General features: G+C 38.7%; 1 protein-coding gene and 1 pseudogene across 1 annotated transcript in view; one reads left to right on the forward strand and one right to left on the reverse strand.

Annotated features, from left to right (window-relative positions):
• Positions 1-205: 205 nt before the first annotated feature.
• On the reverse strand, positions 206-959 carry LOC120605078 (60S ribosomal protein L7-like; annotated as a pseudogene).
• Positions 960-5,284: 4,325 nt separating this feature from the next.
• Positions 5,285-27,268, forward strand: part of TPH2 (tryptophan hydroxylase 2) — a 91,327-nt gene continuing 69,343 nt past the window's right edge. Inside the window, exons 1-5 of the mRNA XM_039866031.1 lie at positions 5,285-6,341; positions 8,787-8,939; positions 11,502-11,685; positions 11,796-11,896; positions 16,639-16,706. Of these exons, the coding sequence (XP_039721965.1) occupies positions 6,237-6,341; positions 8,787-8,939; positions 11,502-11,685; positions 11,796-11,896; positions 16,639-16,706 (611 nt within the window). The 5' untranslated portion in view covers positions 5,285-6,236. The remainder of the gene's footprint in view (positions 6,342-8,786; positions 8,940-11,501; positions 11,686-11,795; positions 11,897-16,638; positions 16,707-27,268) is intronic.

Here is a 27,268-nt window from a genome sequence, read left to right on the forward strand (position 1 = left end):
AAATAGATATTGCCACAGGCCATCTTTTGTAATCTTAAAGCTCTGTGGTTTATTTTTCCTTCCCAAACATACTATCCTATAGGAATATCCTTACGGCACCATTTGGTTGGTTTCCCGTTGACCGAGGTAATTTTTTTTTTTTTCAATTCAAAACAGGCTCTGTTTAATAATTGACCAGATTACAAAAATAACCATGGTAGATACTTTAGTTCATCCTGCTAATAAGCCTGTTGATCTCGTCTTCCCTGTTGCTAGTGTCTCCACCTTCTACAAAATGGGTGGCCTTTTTCTTCATTCTTCCTCATAGAGAAGACAACTTGAAGGGCCATAGGAGGATATTTGCTTCTTTGAAGTGTTTTCCAGTAGAGTAGATCTCATGGATCAGATGCTCTATGTAATGATGCCATGTTTACCAAGAGAATGAGCATTCGATGTGTTATCTGTCAGGGCAATTAGCTTTTTATTGATTTTGCCATAACCACGCTTGTAGATCAATTCATTGACTGACTTCAGGTTTGGGTACCCCCACATAGTGTACAGCTCCACTGTCCTCAGCATGTTAATTGAAGCTTTGTTGAGCTTAACAAAGGTGCCATTAAAGATCTGGTGAAGGCAAAGAAGCTGCAGCACCTTTCGGACCTTGGAGCTCACACCATCAATGCCTCTGATAACAAATGCCAGTTTGGGTTCTGCAGGTACATAGAAGTTGCCAGCCTTTCTTGCCATCCTAGTCATCCAGATCTATGTTCTGTACATCTGCCTATATTCTTTGTGATAGTGCTTAGATTTTTCATAAGTTTCCTCCTTGCCTTTCAAAGTATCTTTTGGGCAAACTTCTTTCTCAGGCGCTTGATCTTCAGCTCTGCAAAATTCCTTCGCTTTTTCTTAAGGGTTTCTGGCACAGAAGGAACAATCTTCCCTGCACCCTCCATGGTTCCAGCCAGAAAAAGAGCTGACTCAGGTAATTGTGATTTTAAATTTGAACTCTGTATTCTGGTTTCATCTGAGCCATTGCCTCACTGACCTCAAAATAAATCACTTTCTCCTTTGTGTTTCAGTTTTATTCTCTTTAATTTGGGCTTAAATGTGCTTGTCTTTTTGAAAGTTGTTATAAAAACAAGATCACAAGTATAAGATATATTTTGCTTATTAGTGAATTCTGATCATTCTCAAGTCAACCTCCTTGGTCAATATAGCAGATAATCAAAAAATTTAAAAAATCATAAAACATGCCTACATTAAGCATTTTAGTAGCGTGGGAAGTTATAGTGTCTATTTGACAGAGAACATTTTCTCTCTTTACCTGGCTGGAGGGTAAATTCATGGCTCTGGGCTTCCTGAGGTTTGGGAGTCTCAGTATTTAGTGCATGGGTACATTTCATCACCTTCTTTTCAAGATACTATCTCTAATCTCAGCTATGTCTGGTACCCTTCAGTCCAGAGGCACTCTACCCTTTCCAGAAAATAAGCTCCATTCAATTACCTGGGGACAGGAAGGGAATTGGCTTGGCTATGTAGAATAGGGGAAGGAAATAAGAGGTTTTAACTGCCCCCTCCAAATAACAGCTATCTGAAGATAGAATTCATATGCCATGAAATTCACCGTTTTAAGGTGTACAGCTCAGTGGCTTTTAGTATATTCCCAGGACTTACACAACTAGCATCAATATCTAATTTTAGAATATTTTCATCACCCTCAAACTATTAAGTTATCCTCTTCCCACCTCCCTTCAGCCCCTAGTTACCACTTATCAATTTCTTTCTCTCTCCCTCTCCCTGTCTCCCTGTCTCCCTGTCTCCCCCGCTCTTCTCTATCATCTCTTTGTGTGTGTTTTTTACCACCTCCAGACATTTCACATAAATGGAATCATACAATGTTTTATTTTCGCTTAGCATAATGTTTTCAAAGTTCATTCATGTAATACATAGCAATACTTCATTCCTTTATATTGCTATTTATATACCATACTTTGTCTTTTCATCAGTTGATAATTGAGTTGTTTCTACTTTTGGCTACTATGAATAATGCTGCTATGAACATTCATGTTCAACTTTTTGTATGGATACACATTTTCATTTTTCTTAGGCACATATCTGAGTGAAATCACTGTGTCATATGATAACTCTAGGTTTAACTTTCTGAGGAGCTGCCAAACATTTTTCCAAAGTGATTATACCTATTTATGTATATCTAGGAATAGAATTGCTGGGTCATATGGTAACTTTATGTTTTGAGGAACTACCAAGTGGCTGTACATTTTTCAGTCCCACCAATAATGTATGAGGGTTCCAATTTTTCCCCTTCCTCTCAACACTTCTCTTTTTTATTTTAGCCACCCTTGTGGTTTGTGAAGTGATAGCTCACATTTTTTGATTAGCATTTCTCTAGTGACTAATGATGTTAAGCATCTTTTCATGTGCTTTTGGCCATATTTGGAGAAATGTCTGTTCAAATACTTTACCCATTTAAAAATTCATTTTTTTATTGTTGAGTTGTAAGAGCTCTTTATATAGTCTAGACACTGTCTCTTATGATATACATGATTAACAAATATTTTCTCCCATCCTATGGGTTGTATTTTCATTTTCTTGATGGTGTCCTTTGAAACATGAAAGTGTTTAATTTTGATGAAATCTATTTTTTTCTTTGGTTGATTATGCTTTTGGCATCATATCAGAAACAATTGCTTAATTCAAGGTCATAAAGGTATACTTCCATGTTTTCTTTAAGAGTTTTAGCTCCTACATTTAGGTCTATAACCCATTTTGAAGAAATTTTTGTGTATGATGTAAGGTAGAAGGAGTTCAACTTTATTGTTTTTTTTTCATGTGGATATATCCAAAATTGTCCCAGCAAAATCATTAAAGAGATTATTCTTTCTCCATTAAATTGTCTTGGCACTTTCGTTCAAAATCAGTTGACCAGAAATGTAAGGGTTTATTTCTGGACTCTAAATTCTATTTCATTTATCTATATGTCTCTCCTTATGCAGTATCACACTGTTTTGATTATTGTAACTTTGTTGTTAAGTTTTGAAATTGTTTAATTGCTTCTTAAATAGACTTTGAACCACAGTTTTTCAATATCTTTTATTTGAAGGGCAACACACACACTTCTAGAGATATTTGAGTCTTTAGGGGATTCTACAGTATAAATTGAGTTGCTTCTCCGTCTTCATTGATAGCTTAAAGTTCAGCTTCCTCATGTCTGCAAAGTCTTCGATTACTTTTCATTCTCCTGTCAAGCCTCCAATATTTTCGTTGCTGTTGTTTCTTCAATTTATGCTATTATTTTGTGCCTTAAAAAGGAAAGGAAATCCTTTACTGTTGCTTTAATAGGATTTCTGGAGGAAGCAAAAATAGTAGTCTATATTCTTAATTAGGAAGAGTTCTTTAATATCTTATATAAATGATCTAGACCTCTGGACTTCAGCATCCACATTCTCTTTAACTCTTGTAATCTGGGTTTAATTTCCTCTCTTTTGCTAAAACTGTACCCTTAAAGGTCATCGATGACAATTTCATAGCCAAATCTAGTAGTCTTCCTCTTGTCTTCATTCCCTTTCTCTTCTCTGTAGTTTATGAAACTGTTGATCACAAATCATATCTTTATTTTATTTTATTTATTTTATATTTTTATTTTTATTTTTTAGATGAGGCAACCCTTGGTTGACTTCACAGATTGCAATGACCTTGTCAGCTTACAATCTCTTATTTTTTTATTTTTTACTCCTACAGCACCTGGTCTTCCTAGGTGGTCTCCCAAGGTCATGTCTTTTTAAGCTTTCATATTTCACCTCCTTTAATCATTCTGTTACCTGATGACTTCTCTTTTTCATTCTACCTTTAATTATAATACATTCACATTGTTGTGCAACCAATCATCTCCAGAAGTTTTTTTTTTTTTTATCTCTGTACCCTATTTTCCCCTCCCTCCAGCCCCTGGCAACCACCATTCTACTTTCTGTTTCTATGAGTTTGACTACTCTAAATAGCTTTCCTTTTCCTACCTTTCTGAACTTTTAAATTTTCTTTTTCTTGATTTTTTATTTTAAATTGCTTCTTAAATTTGGTATTCCCCAGGGTCTGTTCTTGGCTTCTCAAACAACATATTCTCCATAAGTGAAGCTATACTCACATAGATCCAGTTATTTGAGAATGCCTAATTGCTATATTTAAGTAAGTCTCATTTCAGGTATTGAACCCATATATTAAAATGCTTAATGGATGTCGTCACTTAACCATTCACATGCAATATGTATAAAATTAAACTTAAAAAAATTTTCTCTTAAATTGCTATTATTCATGTGTGGTTTAGGTAAGTGAATGACATTATCATTCACCTGATCTCTCAAGTCAGAAATTTGGGAGTTATACTGGAACTTTTTTTTTCTGCTCCCACATCTGAGTAGAGATGTTGTCCTGTGGATTTTACCCCTTAACATCTCTTGTTCTTTTCATTGCATTCTTCATGCTTCTAATGTCTTCTGTAGAGAGGTCAATATATTTTGTTTCACTTATTTATTTGCATGTATGTTTCTTTCAGCTAGTCTGTGATCTCCTTGAGGGTAGACACTGTATCTCATTCATTGTAATCCCAAGTTTCAGTGCCTAACACAAAGTGAATGAACAAATCTCTGTTGAGTTACATATCTTCCAAAACCCAGGTCTAGCTGAAATAATCTATGTATGACCTCTTGAGTCATGTTAAGATATTTTTCCTTGTTTGAAATTCTCAAGAGTTTGTATACTATAGTAGTTGAGAGCATAGAGTTTGGAGCCAGACTGCCCAAATTTAAATACTGCTTCAATCACTTTTTAATTGTGTGAACCTTTGGCAAGTTATCTAAATTATTTGTGCCTCAGTTTTTCCATATATAAAATGCAAATGATAGTTACCGCCTTGTAACTGTTGTGATGGTGAATCCTGTTTTTACCTAAAAAAGTGCATAGAATAGAAATTGGCAAATGCTAAGCGCTCAGTAATGTTTGCTACTATTATTACCATTATTTCAGTCAGTGTATTTAAACTTGACTTTCTTATTAGTTGGTCAGAGCTGATTTTTAGGGGACATGCAAGCCAAATAATATTTCCAAAATTAGATCAAATAATTATTTCTCTTCAAGACTTCAGTAACAATTAAAATTCAGTTAATATTAGTTTATTCCTGTTTTGAATTTTTTCGTCTTGTTTTCTTTATAGACAAGGAGTGTCAGCTCCCGGTTTTGTGTAGTTTTGCATTAAAGCACATTTTGTCAAGAGTCTTCCATTTTTCAGGAAGTTGGCAATATCTTCCTATGATGGTGAATTTTATGACTTACTAAAGTTTTAATAAAACGACATCAATTAATATATGTAAAATTTGTTGGATTTGATCTAGTTACAAGTGGAGAGAAAATTCACTACCCATAAATAGCATCATAGGAATTACTAATATATAGGCATTTAGATTCCTTTTCCTACCCACTTAGGAGGATTCTAGGGTCAGTGTCTTAACTATATCTACGTAGCTTATCAAATATATGGCTAATGTATTCGTGGCTAAATCAAAGCCTCATATTTTCTTACAGTACAATTGCCTGATTATCACCACGAAGCGGCATCATACAATTGGGATGCAGTGCCTTTTATGAAAGCTATCACATACACATGCATACACACAATCATAACACATCAGAACAGAAGAAGCTTATTAACATAAAGTCAAATGGCTTAGGGATTCAGCAGTGTTGATTTTTCTTAAATTATTTTCCTCCTTTTGGAAAGAAAACAAAAAATCTCTGAATTCATAGGCACCTAATGGCTGAGGTTAACTTGCCAGTAGCAGGTTTGAGAGATGAGAGCTAATGTCAGGGTACAGATGTTTCTTTTACAAATAATACCCCGTTATGGATTGTTCTCCACCACCCATACCAAAACGGCTACTCGACCTATGAAACAAATTGCACCATGAGCACAGATAACCCCAGGCTTCAGGTCTGTAATCTGATCGTGGCCATCAGCAGCCAGAAATGAGTTTCTTTCTAATCAGCCTTCCATCAGTCCCCAGTCACTCATATAAAGGAGCCTGGGAAGGGGAGAATTCGCATTGCTCTTTTTTTCAGCACCAGGGATCTGGACAGCGCCCCGAGTGGGCTTACTGTTCTCACGCTCCTTCCTCTCTCAAACTCCTCCAGCGCTGCTACTGCCCCTCTAGTCCCCCCTGCTGCAGAGAAAGAAAATTACATCGGGATCCATGCAGCCGGCAATGATGATGTTTTCCAGTAAATACTGGGCAAGGAGAGGGTTTTCCTTGGATTCAGCGGTCCCCGAAGAGCATCAGCTAATTGGCAGCTTAACAGTGAGTACTGAGTAGCTGGCTCTCTCTAGAGAGTTTTCTAGGGTAGCAATCATCTTATCCTGCCATGTGAACACCTGGCGTAGAGTAAGCACAAACACCTCAACACCTTCTATGATCTGTGTACCCTACCTTCCTCCTGTCTACCTTCAGTATTCCTTCTCTCCCCATAAAGTAAAGCAGATGTACTGATTGCTAGTGCTAAACTTTCTTTCCTCAAATTTTATAAGTAGAAAGCAAAAAAGGTCCTGAACATTAAGAATGAGAGGTTGTTATGAACCAGTCAGTGTCTTACATCCACAACCAAAAAGGCGTATAGAATTTTGAAAGGCCATTTGTTATGGAGTAGAAACAAGGAGAAGAAATAAATAGATTTCTACGGTTCCTGCAAGATTGTTGTGTATCTTATACCCCATTCTATCCACAAAGCCTGATCTTTAAACACAGAAGTACTTTTTTTCTACTTTTGTCTATAGGTACTGGTTATTGGAATGAAAGAAAAATCGAATTCCTTTCAAAAGTTTTCCTGCATTCTTCCTTAATTCATTTTTTTTCAGTTTAATTGATGGAGTAGTGAAAGCAATATACCACTTGTTTCAATCTTTAAGGCAGTTTTTATATTTTATTATTAACAGAATAAAAAAGTAATATTTTGTATGATTTTAGATTCTGATTTAAGGTAATAGCCATGGGATTTAATAAAAAAGACAGTGAAAGAAAAATGTATTCAGATTCATAGTCATTAAAAATATTAAATGATATTTCATTACTGTACTAGACATTATCAAACAATTACAGTTCCATCTGTATCACAGAAAAATCTGTTTTAATATTGTAGCTCCAAATATGTGCCAGAGGATTGTATTGTACTGGCATATTATTACTGCTAAAAATGTTGAAAAGTAATCAGAGCAAGTTTTGTAGAACTCATTTAAATCAACTCGCAAAAATGAGACCAAAAACTTAAAAATTTTCTAACATTTAAATATCATGAATATTTGGATGAGATATTACCTGAGGAAATCTGAAGTCTTAATGAACTGCTAGAAGGAAGAAAAGAAAACTCAGAGATATGGTTAATCTATGACCATTTCATATAATAAAAATGCTACTTAAATATATAAGATCTATGTGTTATGTAGTGAGAAAGAGGCAGATGTTGAGAGTAAATTTCAGCTTTTAATGACTGAACATACTGTCAAATGCCAATATTGGCATAAACTTCTTTCCTTTAAGTCATAAATAACAAAATATTATTTTTTATGATATGCAAATCTAGTGAGGCAATCCTAACATGTGAAAATAAAGCCAGTAGAGAAATCAGAGAAAGACAAGGGCAAATCACTATTCACTGGGTTCCATTTCTAATGCACATTTCTGTTTCATGAGAAAGTAATAGATTGGTGTGATTGTATTATATCACTATTTGCCAGGGAGAAATTTCTCTGTTTACTGAATTCTTCATTTGCATGTAAAAAAAAAATGCCCTAATTTTGCTTTGTCTGTCAAAAGTTTCCAGCTTTTTATTCTGCATTTCTGACAATGTGATGAGTTTCTGAAATCTGTCATTTTTGTCTTTAGTACTGATAGTCATTACTTACTCATGCATTATAGTATCTTGAATGGCTAATGAAGTGTTAATCTTTTTCAGTTTCTCAGATTCTGCTCTTTGCTCCTAATGATTAGTTCTCTCTCTCTCTCTCTTCAGTCCCCTTCCCTACATCCCTTCCTCCCTCTTCCCTATTCCCCCCTCCATCTCCCACCCCATTTCTTTTCTTTCTTTTTTCTTTTCTTTGTGGCTGAATTTTAACAGCCACTTTTCAGATATTATCTGCTGACACAGATGGCCTTATTTGAATATATCCCTTTGTGCTGAACTTCTGTAGATAGATTTATTCACATTGGCAATATGGATTTAATTGCAGAAAGTAAGGTTATCAATTTCAGTGCATGGCCTCACATATTTCAGAATAAAATGAATATTTTGTTTTTAAGACTTAATTGAAACTAAAATGAGTGTTGTAAAAAATACATTTAGTCTTTTTTTATATTTAATAATTAATGTAGTTTCCATGATTCAATTAGGCTCACAGATCAAATTTTATGATGTAAAATAAATCTAGAAAGGCAGGAATTATTCATATGTGAGACTTTTTTACTTTACGACAGTCAGATTTCTGTTGCTGTTGAAGTGAATCAAATCTGATCTCCCTTTACTTTCAACCACTGGATGATATCTTAGAGCATCAGGAAATAGTTTCCCAGAGTGAATTTGACCAATATTTATGATCAAAAGATATGGGTTGACATGGCAACTTCTCCTTGAGTTTATGTGATTGCTGGGGTTTCCGGTGTATGAATGGAATACCTGAAAAAAAAAATCTAGTAGTAAAAGAGAACTCTGGAATCCTAATTAATATTTTTGTGTGTATTTCTTCCTTCCTGAAGCTAAATAAAGCTAACTCTAGCAAACATGATGATAAAAAAGGCAACAAGGGAAGCAGCAAAAGTGAAACTGTCGCAGAAAGTGGCAAGACGGCAGTTGTATTCTCCTTGAAAAATGAAGTTGGGGGATTGGTGAAAGCGCTGAAACTCTTTCAGGTGAATATAAAATATTATTACATAACTTTAAAAGTGACTGTGTGCATGATTACAAATCTGTCATCTGTTCTGAAACATTGTTGAATCAATTTCTAGATAGTGTGTTGAAAGTTTCAAAGAACCAAAACTTCATTGGGAGTTTGACAAACAATGGAATAAGCAGATTTGTGTGGACTATGTTTTATTAATTCAGAGTTAGCCAACTAGTTGTTCTGCAGACTGTTGCCAGGTAAGGAAGCCAGTAATTAAAACATGTGAGCCTCACACATGAAATGCAGACACAAAAGGAGCCAAATAGGATATCTTTAAATATCAAGAGCCTGCAGCCTTTTTTTTTTGATTTAATGTTTGAAGTACGCCCATGTCCTAGGATAACATTTGCTGCATAAAATGAGATATATGAGAATAGGCATTTGGTATTCCACTAAGCCTCATTGTTTCATGAACTTAGCATGTATTTTATAAAGATGAGTCATTCTCCTTATGTAGAAACTGGGACTAGCTCTCTTTATCTTAGAGAAATACAGTGGCCTTTTCCCAGGCCCACATCAGTGGTTTAAATACTCAAGAAAGAGCCTAGTTAAGAGTGAGGTTAGAAAAGCTTAGAAAAACTATTGCCTTCTTGCAGAGTATATCTGCTGGCTCCCCTTCTCTTCAGCAATCACCCTCCCTTACAAATAAATGTATTTTGTTTGGGGGCAATGGCTGCTGATTAGATAAGATAGGGAGCACAGCTTTTCATGGTGCCTTGGGCTGCTAGTGCAGTGGAAAGATGGTTGGAGTTATAGTCAGAGGATTCAGACTTGTGTTCTGGCGTGGCTAATCACAGTTGCTTCTTAGGTTCAATTTCTTCATTTGTGAAATAGCAATAATACTTCCTACTTAACAAGGTTGTTGTGATGAAGTAATATGAGTGAACGTGCTTTGTAAAGTGTACAGATATGAGGTATTATTGTAATGCCTCTTTGATGACTATAGAGGGGAATTAGCAGCCTCATTTGGCAAATATTTCCTTGTTCTCTTTTGACCTTGAAGAAAGGTCAGGCACCATAAACAGCGGTAATGGAAATCTGGGGAAATATTTTATGCATAATTCTATCATCCAGCGCTGTCTCTATACAGTGCCCGAAGGCAGGCCAATTTAGTTAGACAGCTGGGTGCAGTGGAAAAACCTCTGGAGAAGGTGTTAGCACCCTTGGGTTTTTATTTGGTCATCAGCTAGTCATGGGACCTTACCTAAACCACTTAATCCATCTGGACTCAGTCCCCTTGTCTAAAAATACCTACTGTGCTTCAACCAAAGGACATTATAAGTCCAAAGTGACTGAATATGTATGAAGACTCTTGAACTTTGAACTTAATGATAGTCTAAATATGGCGTTAGTGTAAAGGTTAATCAAAACAAATAGAGCATGTAGTTTTCTTGTCACGGGATTCATTTCTTTATACAGAAGATGCTGGATGCTGTTTGATTTAATCTTACTCTGGCACTGGAAACTCCCTATCTTGCTCCTATGCTGAAAATTCTGAGACCATACAGCATTTTATTAGGAATTGTGCTGATGATCAGAATATATCATGTGGAGTGATGGGGAGGTATCTGCCATTTGGGGATGATTTAGGGTAGAGAGGAGATTTTAGTCTGCACCTAATTCTTGGTAAGGGAAGACTATATCTCTGAGGAAATTTAAACCTGAGGTTTAAGTATTAAATTGTTGCCATCCCTCGGACATCTTATTGGAAGAAGACTTTTACCCCTGAAATCCACTATGGGGTGATAGTTTTAACAAAACATCCTTGTATGAAGCTAGCCTATGGGGGGCTGAAAGAGAACAGTTACTAAGGGGTCCCATTTAGGGTTTTTATGTTTGTTTTTTGTTTTTTCTCGGCTTTCGGAGATCTTTTCTTAGCTGCTTTTCTTCCTTTTCTTTTCCTAGGATGTGGGCTACGCCTGGGCCCATGTTTCCCAAACATCAGTCATTTTTATACCATCTTCCTAATTTCTGCCTCATCTGCCTACCATTTGTACTATTTACTTATTTTTTCGAAGATTATTTTATTTTTAAACTTTAAATCGTTTATTTGAGGACTTTATAGTAGACTTTATACCACCATAAAATCAGAGGTTTGAGTTTTAGTTATGTTTTTGGAAATGTATGAAAATAAATATAAAAATCTGGGGATTATATGATAATATGATAAGTTAATTCCCTCTCCCCCTAAATAATCATGCATACCACCAATTAGATGTGAACTGCTCTGGGAAATGATGATGTTCTCTATTATAATATATTTTATAGGGCTCTTTACATACCTTAATACCCCACTCTTTTTTTTTTTTTAATGAGACAGGAAAACTGACATACAGTTTCTATTTCTATTAATAGAGACACTAGTAGAAAACACATCCATGTTTTCATCAAGCAAGGAGCCAGGTGATTGTCTTTTCTTCTTCTAGGACACCTGGCACCTTTTTTCTTAAGAGCACAACGAGAACAGCTGGTGGCATCTCTTTTATTGTGCCCTGGAGGTGATGTAGAAATGTTGCTTATATTTCCACAGGAAAAACATGTCAACATGGTTCATATCGAGTCCAGGAAATCCCGGCGAAGAAGTTCAGAGGTTGAGATCTTTGTGGACTGTGAGTGTGGCAAAACAGAATTCAATGAGCTCATTCAGTTGCTGAAATTTCAAACTACAATTGTGACGCTGAATCCGCCAGAGAACATTTGGACAGAGGAAGAAGGCAAGGCCAGTTTTTGCTTGTCGGGTGATCTTGCAATCTGACAAATGTTGTAAAGGGGAAAACACAATCTGTGAGCTAATATTTTTGAAACTGCACTGTGTTTTCAACAGAGCTAGAGGATGTGCCCTGGTTCCCCCGGAAGATCTCTGAATTAGACAAATGCTCTCACAGAGTTCTCATGTATGGTTCTGAGCTTGATGCTGATCACCCAGTAAGTGTCCAGTGAAACCCATTACATACATGCTCTTTCAGCTCTGCCCATGTGCCAGGCTGTGTGCCATGTTCTGTGCCGTAATGCTTTATTGTAGAGCAATTTATTATTTATTCCCTATAATCGAGAGCAGACTTTTAAATGATAAAACTTCCCTGTAAATATGCATTGGCTGCAAGCAGGTTAGAAAGATAGCATTTTCATACAGCATTTATTTTTTAAAAAGTTGGATAGAGAAGGAGATTCTAAACCTTGGAGAATATTCCTGTAGAATTAGATAGCTTGAAATATACTTGCAGATGGTGGCCCTTGGAAAAATGATAAACTGAAATGGATCATTCCTTTGGGGAACTAGGGAGGACTTGGCATTATGGGGCTCAGTGAGAGAATAAAATTATCTTTGCTATTTTCCTTGACTGGAGGTAGTTAGGAGTAATGTAGTGGACTTCAGTCTCAATGGAAAGGCAGAAGGTTTAGAATAAAGTCGTGATGGAAGACAAATCTCTTCCCACATCTACAGGAATCTATTTACCATCATCTCTCATCTACTCTAATAAAAACGACCACCTTTAAAGAAATACGATACGTAGGTTGGCATTTCCCATTATTCCCTTCCTCTCCCCTCACATTAGTTTTTATTTAACACAAGAGACCCGGAACTTCTTTATGGGCAGTTAATAGGTTAATAGGCTGGGAGAAATAAGCAATGTACTCATTCGTTACAAACATCTTTTTCCTCCACGCCCGTTGTCTAAAAACAGGCAGATAAAAGGATGAAACTCAAGCAGATTGGTTATGATTACAGGAGGGCTTTGTGGTCTGAGGGTAATGGCTTATGATATTCGTTTTATTTAAATGGAGGAAATCTAGAAATCTGATAGTGGGACTATATGCTATGCAGTGGTTCTCTAAGTGTGGTCCCAGGACCAGCGGCATCAGCAGCACCTGGGAGCTTGTTTTAACAAGCCCACACTTTAGTTTGAGAACTCTGATTTAAATATGACTGCTTCAACAAGAGGGAAATTTTCAATCAAACCAGTCATTTGGAACAATAAACCAGTTCAAACTAATTCATAACATATCATTCAAACAAATGTTCAGACAGATCTAATTAAATTGTATTATTTCCAAAAAGCTGAATTCAAAGACAGTATATTATATTTGCCATCATAGCCTAACATTTCAGAATAATTCACAGCAATTCACATGTAAAGCTCCAGAACATTAGTAAAACACCCCAAAGTGCCTTTAATAATCATCCATTTGTCATCTTCCCCTTGTTCATCTCCAGAGGAGTCAGAATGAGCACGAAAGTATAATTTAAGAGATAGCAGTATTAGGACTTCCCAGACACAAGCCGTTATCCTACAGGATGACCTTGGGCAAGTCTCCCTACCTTTGCTCTTCAAATGCCTTGTGTAAAAAGTGGAAGTAAAATTCTTATTGACCTCAAAGGGGTGTTCGTAAAGCCTAGTTAATAAAACAACTGGAGAGCATTTTGGCAAGAGTAAATACTTAATTCCAGGAATGGAAATGCTGTGTTAAATCATCCAGATCGATGCCTGAACAGTAAAGAATTTCTTGCTAATCTCGTATTTCCAAATCCTCCCCTTAGTCTAATTTGAAAATTACTCATCTGCAGAAAGGGGATCAACCATTTTAATGGAACAGCTACAGGAACCACTGACCTTGCTGTGAAAAAATTTATTCCAATATGCAGCGTGCATTGTCCAGTGCTTTATTTTGTTCCATTACTCCTAATTGCACCGACCTTATGAAACCTTCTCTTATTTTCTGTGCAGCCACCTAAAATAATGGCAAGTACTTAGCAATCTTCTACTTCACTCATTTTTTTTAACCATACATATTTCTTTTACAAGCACACCAAATGTTTATTATGCAAAACTTGATGTTGGTAAGCTGGTGTTTTCTATAAGTTATTATTTGATGAGGATGGAAAAAGTTGTGTAAGGACTTTCTGTGCTTAGGAGTAATCCCTGGGCTGAGACAGGGGTGATTGTGAGAGGATGGCCCCTGTGCTGGGATGGTTCAGAAGGGGATTGGAATACAAGAGGTTGCCAAGGCTTCTTAGAAAGGATTAAATCTCTCTCCAGTTTGATGCCTCTCAAACTTCAATGGACAAATAAATCATCTGGAGGTTTTTTTAAAAATGCAGATGGAGGTCCTGAGGTTCTAGTGAGCTCCCAGTTGAGGCCTATGCTGGAGGTCTGGGGACCACACTTTGAGTAGCAAGGATCCAGACTGGGAGGATCTTTCAAAGTGTAGTCCACCTATGAGGTGCTTGCTCAAAGTGCAATACCTTGAGGCTCATGTGAAGCCAAATTAATCAGAACTTTCAGGGATGGACCCTGAAATCTGCATTTAAAAGGATTTGCAAGAGATTCTGATGAGCTCTAAAGTAGTAGAACTAATGTCCTAGCTCCATGATTCTCAGCCCTAGCTTTTCCATTCAAATGATCTGGGGGATTTAAAAATATATTGAGGCCAGAATCTCACCTCAGGGTGCTTAAATCAGAACCTCTGAGAATGTTGATCCTAATATTCTATCAGGGTTACTTACTTGGGATAGCTGCTTGGATGCCAGCATGCATTTAGTTGAGCCCTTCAGGGTGCTGGCTGGTCTTCAGTTTCTCTTGATTTAAATCGAGAGAGGAAGGGTGGGTGTGCGGAAGACACTTTCTGGGCCCTAGGGCTGCCAGATTTAGTAAATAAACATATAGGATGTTCAGTTAAATTTCAATTTCAGATAAACAACAAACAATTTTTTCTTACAGTATGCCCCAATATTGCATGAGTGTCATGTATTTTATCTGGTAACCTTATTCCTGGCTTTAGGCCAAAGTAGATGGCCAAGGAATGCCGTGTCTCTGTAATCACCAATGTAGCCAGCATCCCTGTTTTATTTTGCCAGTCCATGGTTCAATCCTGGAGGCCATGTATCGCCCACACATTTGCATAATCACTGCCACACTAGGCTAATGAGGCATGTTGAGTAAATTACTCTCTCCAATGCCTGGAAAAGGTGCAGGTGTTTGCTGAGGAGAGACAATTGAGATTCTTCAGGAAGCCCAGCAGATTATGATGCTGTTACCATGGTGTCCGGTTTGGCAGGAACTGAGGAACAGATGCTGTGCTTTTCACATGACTCTTCCTTTTGTCATGGCCTGCTTTCTTTTTGAGTGATAAAGGTGCATGGAGCTCTTCAGTTTAACCAGCCTGGGTTGCCTGGTATTACTAGTGAGTGTCGAAACTTGTACTCTCTAGCATGACCATACATAGCCTCTCCACCAAGATACCCCTTTTTAGGTCGCAGACCCATTTGTGAATGTGGTAGCTATGGTCACAGAATTTTGCATATACATATTTTAAGGCTTCACAAGCTTGCCCAGGAGCCCCAGTTAAAAAAAAACCAATTTATCGCAAAAGGAAAACACTGCTAGCTTCTAGGGCGGGATACTTTATTTCTGCAGGGAATTCGGTTGATCACAGTGCCTTCACTATCCCTCCCTCTATAATTAACTCCCTTGTCATTGCTACGAGAAAGGTTGTTTGCAACGGAAGTTCTTCATTTCCATCCAGCAGACAGTCCTGCGAAGATTTCTGGCCTGAAATCTGGCCAGTTGTCCTTTAGGCAGAAGAGAGATTAGAAGGATTTCCTATGAGTTCAGGGTTTCTCTTGAACGGCTAACCTTGCAGAAGTGTCTGAGCTGCGGCAGAGGTAGGCTAGGCACTTGTGGGCCTGTGGCAGCTCTCCTCTCAGAGCTCAGGATGCCAGTGGCCCATTTCCTTGCCTTGCCTCCATTCTCCTAGTAACCGCTGTTTCCTGGTTGTCTTTTGGGGTTGCAGTGGTAAAAAGTTAAGTTGAAACAATTCCTTCTGGGCTTCCAGCAGTTTGAAGAAACAACCCTGGAAATAATTGATTATCTGAAAGTACCGGAAGGGAAGGAAAATGGAAAGTCTGTTGAGAAGAGGAGAGATTCTTGAGTAAACCCAGAAATCTTCTTGGAAGGATTCCAGTTGACTGAAGAATGACAGTCAGGATGTTTAATTTCCCAAGTGTTATGACTTGGGATAAATGTGGATAAAAAAAGTCTTCCAGTTGCTAAAGATTAATCAGAATCGTAGGAACTCAGAGTAGAATGGAGCTAACCTGCTATCCTGTGCATGAATCCCTTAAAATCGATTTTGCATTGTGTGGCTATGCTCATAAAATACAGCAAAACCTCTTTAATTCATGTTAATTTGGGGGATTCGATAATTATCGTGAATGCTAGAACTTTTAATGAATGCACATTTATTGGTCATTTATATAAGGCGATTAAATTTAGTTTAACTTACCAAACAACCATGTTAAAGGGATCGTTTTAATGACTAAGATAAGATTAATTTGTGATTAAGATCAATTACATGTAAATGATACTTGAAAACCAAAGGATACTGTTCTCAATATCAATTTGCTTAGCTAATCCAGTCTACCTACTTAGTGGAAAGGTAAACTTTAGCTGAATTCTCACACATCGCAAATTAGTACAGACCAAATTTAATGAGGTTTTACTGTTGGAACAATTTGCTTCTGCCTGTGTCATCAAGATGGCCATACAAGGATAAAAATTTACATTTGAATTGAACGCTCAGTCAATGCCAGAGCAATTTTCTTTTAGGCCTTCTGCAGCTAATTTTTTGGCACTTTTTAAAATAACTTAATCTCTTTTTTCTTTAAGGGATTTAAGGACAATGTCTATCGACAGAGAAGAAAGTATTTTGTGGATGTGGCCATGGGTTATAAATAGTAAGTACCTGAATAACTCTTTTCTGCAACTTGTCACTGGCTAGTTAGGAAAAACACATGCTGTGTTAAACAGACCTGTCTTCTCTTCACTTTAACTTTTCCACAAGGCAGACATGAAGCATTTTAAATACTCACCAACTCTGTAGGCTTTAAAGGCTAACACTGATGTTTGACATCTGGGTATAATTGTAAAAGAATGAGACCTGCGGGCCCCATGCCAAGTGCTACATTTTCACCATTGTGTTTGTAGTTCTACTAAAGCAAGGAGCCATTTTTGTACACTGCGCAGGGCCCAGGAAATGTATTTTGATTTTATTTTTGACTTCACTTTTCAGTAACCTCCTTCAATGTTTAGTTTCCCCAATGAAAGTAGAGAATTCGGCAAGCAATGGCTCATATAAGCAGCCATAATAGAAAAGAAATGTGTTTGTTTTACGTGGACAGGGAAACTTCCTGTAAATTGGAGGGTTTATGGAAGAGTTTCATACCCAGTCCTGGACTAGGGTTGGGATGACATTGAAGAACCTCAGGATTGGGGTGAGGACCATGCATAGTGCATGGCGTTAAGTAGCAATGACAGGATGTTTGCGACAGGCAATAATGTAGTGTGTTGACTGCAGGCCATGTCTAGAAAAGTGGAGTGGGCGTTGGGCCTCTGTCTATTCTGCTCACACTAATAAAACTTATAGACTATCATAGTGCTGTCTTTATCTAGTATGTGATCAGCCACATAAATCTTGTCATAAGAACAAAATGTAAATTCATAAGTGGTAGTAAAGATTCTTTCTTTACTGAGACTAGGTGAGAAACGGGGCTGTCTTGTGGGGCAAGTTTGTCCTTGGTGAGAATTTAGGACATTATATGTTTTATAAAAGGTATGCTTTCCTTCCTTCATTCCTTCCTTCCTTCCTTCCTTCCTTCCTTCCTCCTTTCCCTTCCTTCCTTCCTTCCTTCCTTCCTTCCTTCCTTCCTTCCTTCCTTCCATCTTTTCTTCTCTCCTTCCTTCCTTTGAGAAATATGACACACAGGTGGTTAAAGTAAAGTGAGAGGATTCTACATTGCACCTCTGATGGTGCCAGTCATTGCTCATTTCTAATTTCCCTTGATGCTTTGGTTCTCATCCCCTCTTCCTTCCCAGCTCCAGGCATCCTTCATTCTTTCTTAGCTATGTTTATCATCCTGAAAACAAGGACTACTTGGCACATGCTTTTCTACATGTGTCTACTCCTTTCTCATCTCCTCTGTTCCACACAACTTCTGATCCTCTTCAGACTACTGTGACTTTCTACCTTCTCACAATCTCAGTGCTCTGTTAGCTTGTTGTAGCCCAAGCCCAACCTCATGCCCTCTTTGACCCTCAGCACCATTGCCACCAGCCCTGTCTTTCAGTGTTTCCCAGTCAAGTTACCAAGACAGCACCCTGATGACCTGAGCTACCTTTTTAACATCAGGCCCTGAGAAGTAGTTGTGTGTGTTAAGATTAGCTCGCCTTGGTTTACAGACCCTCCCCATAGAATCAGACCATGTCTGCATAGATGGACCCTTAGAAGAAGTTTGGGCAGGCCATGCCTTTGGGGTATTATCTGTCAGGATATGCTAAATGCTCAGTGCCTGGCAGAGCATTTTCCTTTAGAAAAAAGATAGATAAAAAGGTATTTTATATATAGATGCTATATGTAATCTATTATACATATAAGAACAATATATATATATTTTTATCATATATAAAGGATTTTGTCAGCATAGCAATCAAAGCACCAGTTCAAATGTTACTTATTTCTTTATAGAGTCCAGAAACTGGACAAAAAGGCAAGCCGATATTGTGATGACACTAATAGATTTGACATATATGAGTCAACCAGTTCTAAGAAGCATTGATAATGGGGAGTTTTTTTTGATTTTAAAGAAAACATATTTATACAGAGAAGAGAAGAGCATATAGTTGAAATGATGGAGGGTGAGGCTCTCAAAATGTTAACGAGTTTTCATTTGCCATTTTCCCTTTGCTAAAGAGAGACACTGAGTTGTGGTGTTCATGGAAAACAAAAGTGAAGATTGGAGTTCGGAAATGGTGGAGATTTTATACAAAGGAGGGCTGGTTGGAGTTGGAGCCTTCTGGGATCTGGCCTCCATTTATGGAGCTGGAGTATGCTCAGGCTTAAGGGCCTGACTCTTGGTAACTGACCATTCAGGAGCCTGAGGTAGGGAGGAAACCACCAATTCATCATTTAACAGGGAGAAATTACTCTCATATGACTCACGAAACTCTCCCTGCTGTCGTGATACCAGAGAGGCCAAATTATAACCTGAAAGTTATTTGGTGGATATAGAGTCAAAGCGAACGTGTTTAACTAGGAGAGTTTGGGTTCCAGGGCCACTATAACCCTCTCCCCTGGAGTGCTGAGTTCAGCCTGACTACACAGAATAATGAAGTGATTAAAAACTGGGGCACTGGATTCAGACAATCTGGGGTTTGAGTCCTGACTCCACTGCTTCCCAGCTGAGTGATCAGCATCACTCTGCCTGGTTCTTCATCTGGAAAGTGTGTCTAATAACAGGACCCATCTCAGAGGGTTGTAGTAAGGGTTACAAGAGAAAATGCATGGCTGGGCTTAGCACAGTGCCTGGCACGTGATTTGAGATCTAAAGTGTCAGTTGTTATCATATCCTCCCCGCCTCTCTTTCTCACAGGCTGTCTTCAATTTCTAGTTGACTTATTGTTTAATTCTGTAGCTCTGTTAACACTATTGTTTTTTGCTGCCACCTTAACAAATACTGTAGCTCAAATGTCTTTGGAAGTAATCCTTGGAAGAAAACTCCTTTGGAAGAAAACTCATGTAAAGACTGTTGTATATACTGATGCTTTTTTGTGCTGACCAACATCCTTTCTATTTTTTACATGTCTTTTTATTTTTTAAATTTTAGTTTCAAGTATACAGTACGTTAGTTAGACATCTATATAGTTAGTAAAATGATCCCCCCAATTGCTCCCTCCCTCCCCTGACTCTCCACCTAGCCAATGTATTAATGATAATTGCATTCCCTATGCCGTGCTTCCCATCCCCGTGACCATCCATCAGCTACTAATTTGTACTTCTTTAACCCTTTACCCCATTCTCCCAGCCCCACAAGCTCTCCTCCCCTCTGTCCATCAACAAATTGTCTACTATATTTGTGAGTTTGTTTTTGATTAGTTTGTTCTTTTTATTCCTTAAATTCTGCATATAAGTGAAATCATATAATTTTATCTTTCTCTGACTTAAATTCCTTCTAGGTTCATCACAGCAATATCTTTTTCCATCCCCTTCCTTTTCATACGTAGTGGTCTTGTTTTCTTATCCTTTCAGCCACTCTATCCCTTGGTTGGAGCATTTAATTCTTTTCAATTTAAGGTACTTATTGATAGGAATGTAGTTGTTACCATTCTTTATTCCTGTTTTTGATACGTGTTTTTTCTTCATAAAAATGTCCTTCCAACATTTCCTGTAATTCTGCTTTGTGGTGATAAATTCCTTTAGTTTATTTTTGTCTGGGAAGCTCTTTATCTGTCCTTCAACTCTAAATGATAGCTTTGCTGGATAAATTATTCTTGGTTGTATATCATGGGCCTTCCTCCTGTTCGAATATTTTTTGCCAAGCCCTCCTGTCCTGCATAGTCTCTCTTGAGAAATCAGCTGCCAGTCGTTTGAGTGTTCCCTTATATGTAATTATTTGTTTTTCTCTTGCAGCTTTTAAAATTCTTTCCTTGTATTTAACCTTTGGCATTTTAATTATGATGTATCTTGGTGTGGGCCTCTTTGGATCCCTGATTTTTGGAATCCTCTGAGCTTCCTGGGGTTTTATGTCCATTTTCTTCACCAGGTTAGGGAAGTTTTCCATCATTATTTCTTCAAACATCTGTTCAACATCTTGATTTTCTTCGCTTATGCCGATCAGACGAATATTTGGAGCCTTAATGGTATCCCATATCCTCCTTAAATCATCTTTTTAGTCTTGGCATTTTTTTTCTTGCCATTCTGTTTGAGCATCCCGATTGGCTTTCCTGTCCTCTAAATAGGGCACATGATCCTGTTCTTTATTCACTTTGTTTATTCCTTTGTTTATTCCACTTATTACACTTCTCATCTCAGATACTGTGTTCTCCGTTTCAGACTGGTTTCCTCTTATAATCTCATCTCCATTTTTATCTCTTTGTTGGAGTTCTCCACATTTCCCAAAAGTTCACTGAGCATCTTTATAACCTGTATTTTGAACTCTGCATCTGTTAGATTACTTGACTCCATTATATCTGGATCTCTGTTCTCTTCTCTCATATGGTTTCTGCTACTTTGTCTTCCCATTTTGACTGCCTTTCCATGTCTGTTTCTATGTACTAAGTAAAGCTCCTAAGTCTCCCAGTCTTATTAGTGTGGATTTGTGAAGTAGGTGTCCAGTGGCACAGTCCTGAAATGGGTTCAGATGCAGGCCAAACTTAGTCCAAGCCTCTGCCCCTCCAGGGCCGCCTGTTAAGATTCAGCAAGCAATCCACAGATGCTGTGCTTATAGTTGCCTCAAAAGGCCACACCAGAAACCAAGGCCAGCTGCCTCCACCAGTGTGAGTCTCAGCAAGGAGCACCTGACTCGCTGAGGATACACCCGGATGTGGCTTGGGTAGGGCCCGTGGCGGGGTTTCAGGGAATCCTCTAGGTGGAGTGACCTCTGTTATCCAGTTTGATGGTGTCACAGCTATGGTGGCCCTGTGTTCGACGCACTGGTAGGAGGGAGGGCTCAACAGGGAACAATGGATACCACCAGCACTTCTTTACCAATTGAGTCTTGCTTTAGTCTTCACTCCGACAATATTTCCTTGTAAGTCCCTCGTGCTCCCTGCACACAGCTGAATGGGCACTGGTGCTCAGAGCGAGCAGGTCTGTCACCACGAAAATCCATTTGCCGAGGCGACCCCTTTAAGAGGCTTCTGCCACTGCCGCTGCTGCAGCCTCTGTCTCACTCAGCTGCTCGGGACTGGGCAGCCCCGCGTCCTCACCCCGTCCTACCTTCTGCTGTTGCAGGGGGATTTCTTGGATTTTTCCGTAGTTGTATGGCTTATTCATCTAGATCCCAGGTGATTTTTCCTTGCCGCTGCTTCTTGTTTCCATCACAACTTTGATTTGGTTGCCAGAGGGATGAACAGAGCCTCTATCATCTACGCCATATTTTTCTCTCCTCCCAACATCCTTTTTTATGGAGAGATTTCATAGGAAGCAATCATATTCCCATTTGTGTGTGTGAGGAAGCTGCCAAAATACTGATAACAGATTGCCAGTTGCCTTAAGTGCTTCTTGTAAGAGGTTGGAGTGAGAAAGGTGCCTACCAGGAGTAGCTAAATCTGAAAAACAGGAACCTAGGATTTGTGGAAAGTATAGAGAAAAGGTTCATTCCTTAATTACCCTCATACCATGACTGCTGAAGGTTTGATGAGTATGGATTTGAAGCTGGATAAGGGCTAGCCATGTGTGTGTGTAAATGCATGTGAGTTTGCAAACACGCTGAGGAGGGTGGGGCTCAAGATCTGGTGCTGGTCGGGGTGGCCACAGGTGCGAACAAACTCCAAGTGGGCTGGGCCATTGCCTCCAGTTTGCCAATGCAGTAAGTCAGTTTTCCTTTTATTTTACAGAAAATAAAAGTGCAGTTTCTAATTGAAATAAGTTTTTTTCTAGTGCTGATGGCTTTCTGAGTGAGCAAAGGAAAATGATGTCAATACAATAATTACTTAAGCTAAGGCAGTGTGCTATGATCTGATTTTCCAAACCAAAGCTTGGAACCACTTGTTTGGGAAGCAGATTATTTGAAATTGAGGTGGTCTTGAAAAACCCAGAGTGTGTGGTCCCTGCAAACATAGTTTGGTGATAAAATTGGGGACCATTCTGACATGGGGAGCATAATTCAATTCCCTGTCGATAGTTGGCTAAGGCTTTCAGGACACTGAGGAGAAGTCAATATGTGGTCAGAAATACAGATGAAGATGGAGTGTAGATGTCTTGGGGTTGTCGTAGAGATTGGCAAGATGTAGTTGAGGTGTCTAAAGGTAAGAGAAAGAGTAAGAAATGAAATATAGAATAATAGCTATTGAAACCACGGCCAGGAAGCCCCTCTGGGGAATTCGTGTTGAATACTATATTTTCTGTGATAGTCTTGAAAGGATAAAGCAAGGGGGAAGACTCAACACATGCAGAGAAAAATGAAACAATCCCACTCTATGATGAAAAACAGCAGGCTCAAAGTCTGTATTACCATGAACCTGAAGGAGAAGAGAGATCGGGGACCATGTCAGCATGCTGAGAACAGTCGATAGGTGCCAATCAGGTGAGTTTCTGATTGACAGTGCTGCCAAGAAACATGATTGATTGCCCAGAGGCCTGCTGCTGCCTGCAGACATGCCTGAGCTATGTGGTCACTCATGTCAGGAAGACCTAATTGTCTCACCAATAATAGCAGAGGAAACACTCATTAGTGCAAATATTCTCCATGGAAGACCTGAGGACGAACGCCCTGATTGACAGGGCACTGTTTCTAAATTCATGTGTGAAAGATGTAGATCACAGCCCATCCTCCCCAGCCTAAATAGAAGAAATTCTAGTATAAACAGAAAAAGAAGTACCCCATGATTAGGTAATGTGAAGTGCACATAGACTTGTAGCTCAGAGGAAATGGAAGTGCGTGGGGGGCAGATGGCATGCGGAGGAAGAGAAAATTATGACTGTGATGTTGTAGCTGTAAGGTTTGTCTGAAACGCTGCAGTTTTCTGTCATTGGCACCTCCATATTTTAACCTTGGCATTAGCTTTGCTGCATTTCTGTGGGTTTCACAATTGCTATATTGTTGGGGAAAAAAATCAGCAATACATTTGTCAATTGACTAGAAATAAACAAATTTTTCTTTGGGGGTTGTTATAATGATCATTCCTTAACAATATGCATGCATATTTAATTTAATTATACATATGGTGGGGGTGGTGGTAGTTATTTCAACCCATCTTACTCTCTTGGAAAGAGGCCCTGAGTTCTGACTTTAATTATGCCACTCTTGTTTGCTTAAATTGATTTTGAATATTACTGTGATTGTGTTTTGTTATGAATGTACCTTCTCTAGGTTGAAATCAATTTGGTACATGAACCTCATGTTCTTCTCATGGGCTGCTTCCTCTTCGCTTTATTTATTTATTTTTTAGTCCATGGAATCTGGAATGTAAATAGGTAAAAGCAAATGTCAGTGGGTAAGGTAAGCAAGGGAGTTTCGACATGTCGGTATTTACTTAAAGTTGAAAATTTTCCTGATTTGCCAAGAAAACCAGAGGTCCAAGTGGTTTCCTAACATCTATCAGCCTCAGTTTTCTCCTCTATAAAATGAGGAGATAATTGTATCTCTCCGACTCTCCCCGGGAGTATTTTAAGGATTAAATGAAATCAATGGAATATTGCCACAAATGTACGTTACTATTATCTCTATCAAAACAATAATCGACAACTCTAGATCAAAAGTCTGGGGTTTGCTCAGACCCCTGACCCACTTGGAGGGCCTCGGTTGCTTTTTCTAGTTTCTCTTTTGAGCTCAGAAGCAGTGTGTGGAGTGGTTAAGAGAGTAGAAGTTAGAGCTGGACTGCCCAGGGTGAATTCCAGCTTTACCGTAGACAGCTGAGGGCCCCCTGCAACTTATTTGTCTTCTGTGCCTCAGTTTCCTTATCTACTACTGCTTTATAGGATTGTTATAAGGATTAAATGAGCTAATATACTGTCAAGACTTAGGACACTACATAGGAAGTGCTGTATAATACTTGCTATGTATACCTGGTAACATAATTTTTCTCACTTTTGATTGATCTCTCCTTTTGTCTACCCTCCTGCTCCAAATCTTTTTATTACCTGCTGGTTAACATGCTTCTCCAAACCCCTTGGCCAAGACTTTCTTTAAGCCCTGAATTCCGTCTGATTTTTACACTGTATTAGTTATTTATTGCTGCATAACAAGTTACCCCCAAATCAAGCAGCTTAAAACAGCAAACACTTATTATCTCACAAAATTTCTCCGGGTTAGGAATTAGGGAGTGGCTCAGATGGGTGTTTCTGGGTCAGGATTTCTTATGAGGCTGGAGTCAAACTGTTGACCATGCAAGCAGTCATCTGAAGGCTTGACTGGGGCTGAAAATTTGTTTCCAGTATGGTCACTCACAGGGCTGTTGGCGAGAGGCCACAGTATCTTGCAGTGATGACCTCTTCACTGCGCTGCCTGAGTGTCCTCAAAATATGGCAACTGGTTCCCCTGAATCAAGTGATCCAAAAGAGAGCAAGGCAGAATTCACCAAACCTTGATACATCACACATGGGCATGAGTACCAGGAAGTGGGGTTCACTGGGGACTGTCTTGGAGATGGTCTGACACACATATTTAACTTGTGTTTAATATTATTTCTTCAAGACCCTCCCCAACTTCTCTACCACAATGGTGCTCATGCATTAACTGTAGAACTAATCTACAGAAAGCCGAGGTAGCTTGGTGCAGCAGAACATGTGGCAGAACGTATAGGCATTAAAGCTAGACAGAACTGGGTCTGGATTCCTGCTCCACTTACAAACTCTGTGGCCATGAGCACTGATCTAACCTCTCTGAGTCTCAGTGTCATCCTCATCTTAAAAGGGGCACAATATCTACCTTGTACAGTTGGGAGAACTAGCAATGATTATAGGGCCCAGATGCTGACCGGTACAGCTAGTGTTAAATCTATGATAATGTGATTATTATCATCATGTGTCCAGTAACCAATGGTTCCTTGATTCCATATAATCATTTGTTAAGCTCATTTAAAATAAGTACAGGACTTTAAGGATTGAATGAATTAAGGAATTTCAGGCTCCATGGTGGGCTGGGTTAAAGGAGCTTTTCAAAAAAGTATGTGTGTGTGTGTGTACACCTTTCAGTTTCATGTAATTCATGCACACAGCTTATTTCTTTAATCTGAAAAAGTGACCCTCTCCAAGGCTTGCTAGTCCAGTGAGTCTCAGCTAAGGTTAGAGAGTACAGGTTGGGTTGGGCTGTGTTGAACTCATCCCCGAATGGCTGATGGTGGTAGAAATGTTTACCTAAGTGGACCTCTCGGCTGGCATATTCGGGTAATTTTAGTTTCCTTTTGTTAAATTCCAGTCATGTGCTGGACACCATGTTAAACACATTGCTTATGTTCTCTCATTTAACCTCACAATAAGCCTTTGAGATAGGTGCCATTATTGCACTCTTTTTAAAGATGAGGAAACTGAGGTTCAGAGACATTAAGAAACTTATTAAAGGTGACACAGCTGATCCTGTCACCAGCATAAATACCAGTTGTTAATGCTTTAATTTCTCTAAAGTTGAGCAGTAAATTGAAGAGTAGAGCAAAAGCAAATTTTTGTAGTCCTAGGTTTATTTCCAAGATGACCAGAATAGTTTCTGAATGTCATTTTCAAGGGTTTCAAGTATGCTTCTCTTATAGATCCAAATGTCTTCCTTTGCTCAAGAAGCCACATCTTTTTTTTTTTTTTAGAAGTGGCCTTGCCATAGATGTTTTCATACACAAGTGGAAAATAACTGTGACAGAACTAAGTGACTTGGAATTTATAAAAATCATTCTCATTATAGAATTCTCAGCATATTCAAAATGCATAGTTCTTGTATTTGTTTAATACACTTAATATTTTATGGAGCCAGGACTCAAACCAGCCCTGTCTGACTTCAAGGCTCCATATTATCTCTCACGGGGTCTTGGGACATCTGCCCAGCCCTGGCCTAGTGGCACCATGTCCTTGCCCTATGCAGTGATTATGCTCTCCTCCCTCTGGCCCTGTGCTCTTCTCCCCCTGCAGGAAGCCTAACCCTTGTGGGATATATAACGGATCGAAATAAACACAGCTGGGTTGAGGCTTGAAAAAAAATTGGCAGGGAATTGTCTCTCTCTCTCTGGCTTTTTCTAGTTGCTAATCTATTTACTTCTTGATTTTTTGATTTACAAAATTGCACCCTTTGTGATTCATTTGCTCTGAGGGTAGGTACACAGCTAAACAGAGACTCTAAAACAAAACGGCCCCAAATGGAGACTAGCATATTTGAAAAGGCAATCACCAGCCCAGCAGGCACATTCAATTTGGGTGAGCTCGTGAATATTCTGCTCAGCTCCATCAGAGAGAGAGACAATTCTCTCATTCAGCATGGAGTGGTGATGATTGTAACCTCCTCACCCCATCAAAGAAGAGAAGGGCATTTCTTTGCCACCTTCCTTCCCCTGACCACAGCCTCAAATACCACATGCTGTTAAAATGAAGCCTTCTGGGATTGAGATCCAGTAATATGCTATGCATTTTAAGATGTTAAATAGATATATAATTAGGGAATGGATGTATTTTGGAATAAACATATTGGGCTTTCAAGCCAGCATCTTACTTTTCAGGAGGTCTTCTCAGTTTTCTCTTTTGCTGGATGACTTGGCAAGAGTCAGTCATAGGTTTACAAAGAAAAGGAAGGTGATAGATGATCAGAGACAAAGGTAGGCTCCC

Source organism: Pteropus medius, unplaced genomic scaffold, assembly GCF_902729225.1.
Source record: "Pteropus medius unplaced genomic scaffold, Ma_sr-lr_union100, whole genome shotgun sequence".
Classification (NCBI taxonomy): Eukaryota; Metazoa; Chordata; class Mammalia; order Chiroptera; family Pteropodidae; genus Pteropus; species Pteropus medius.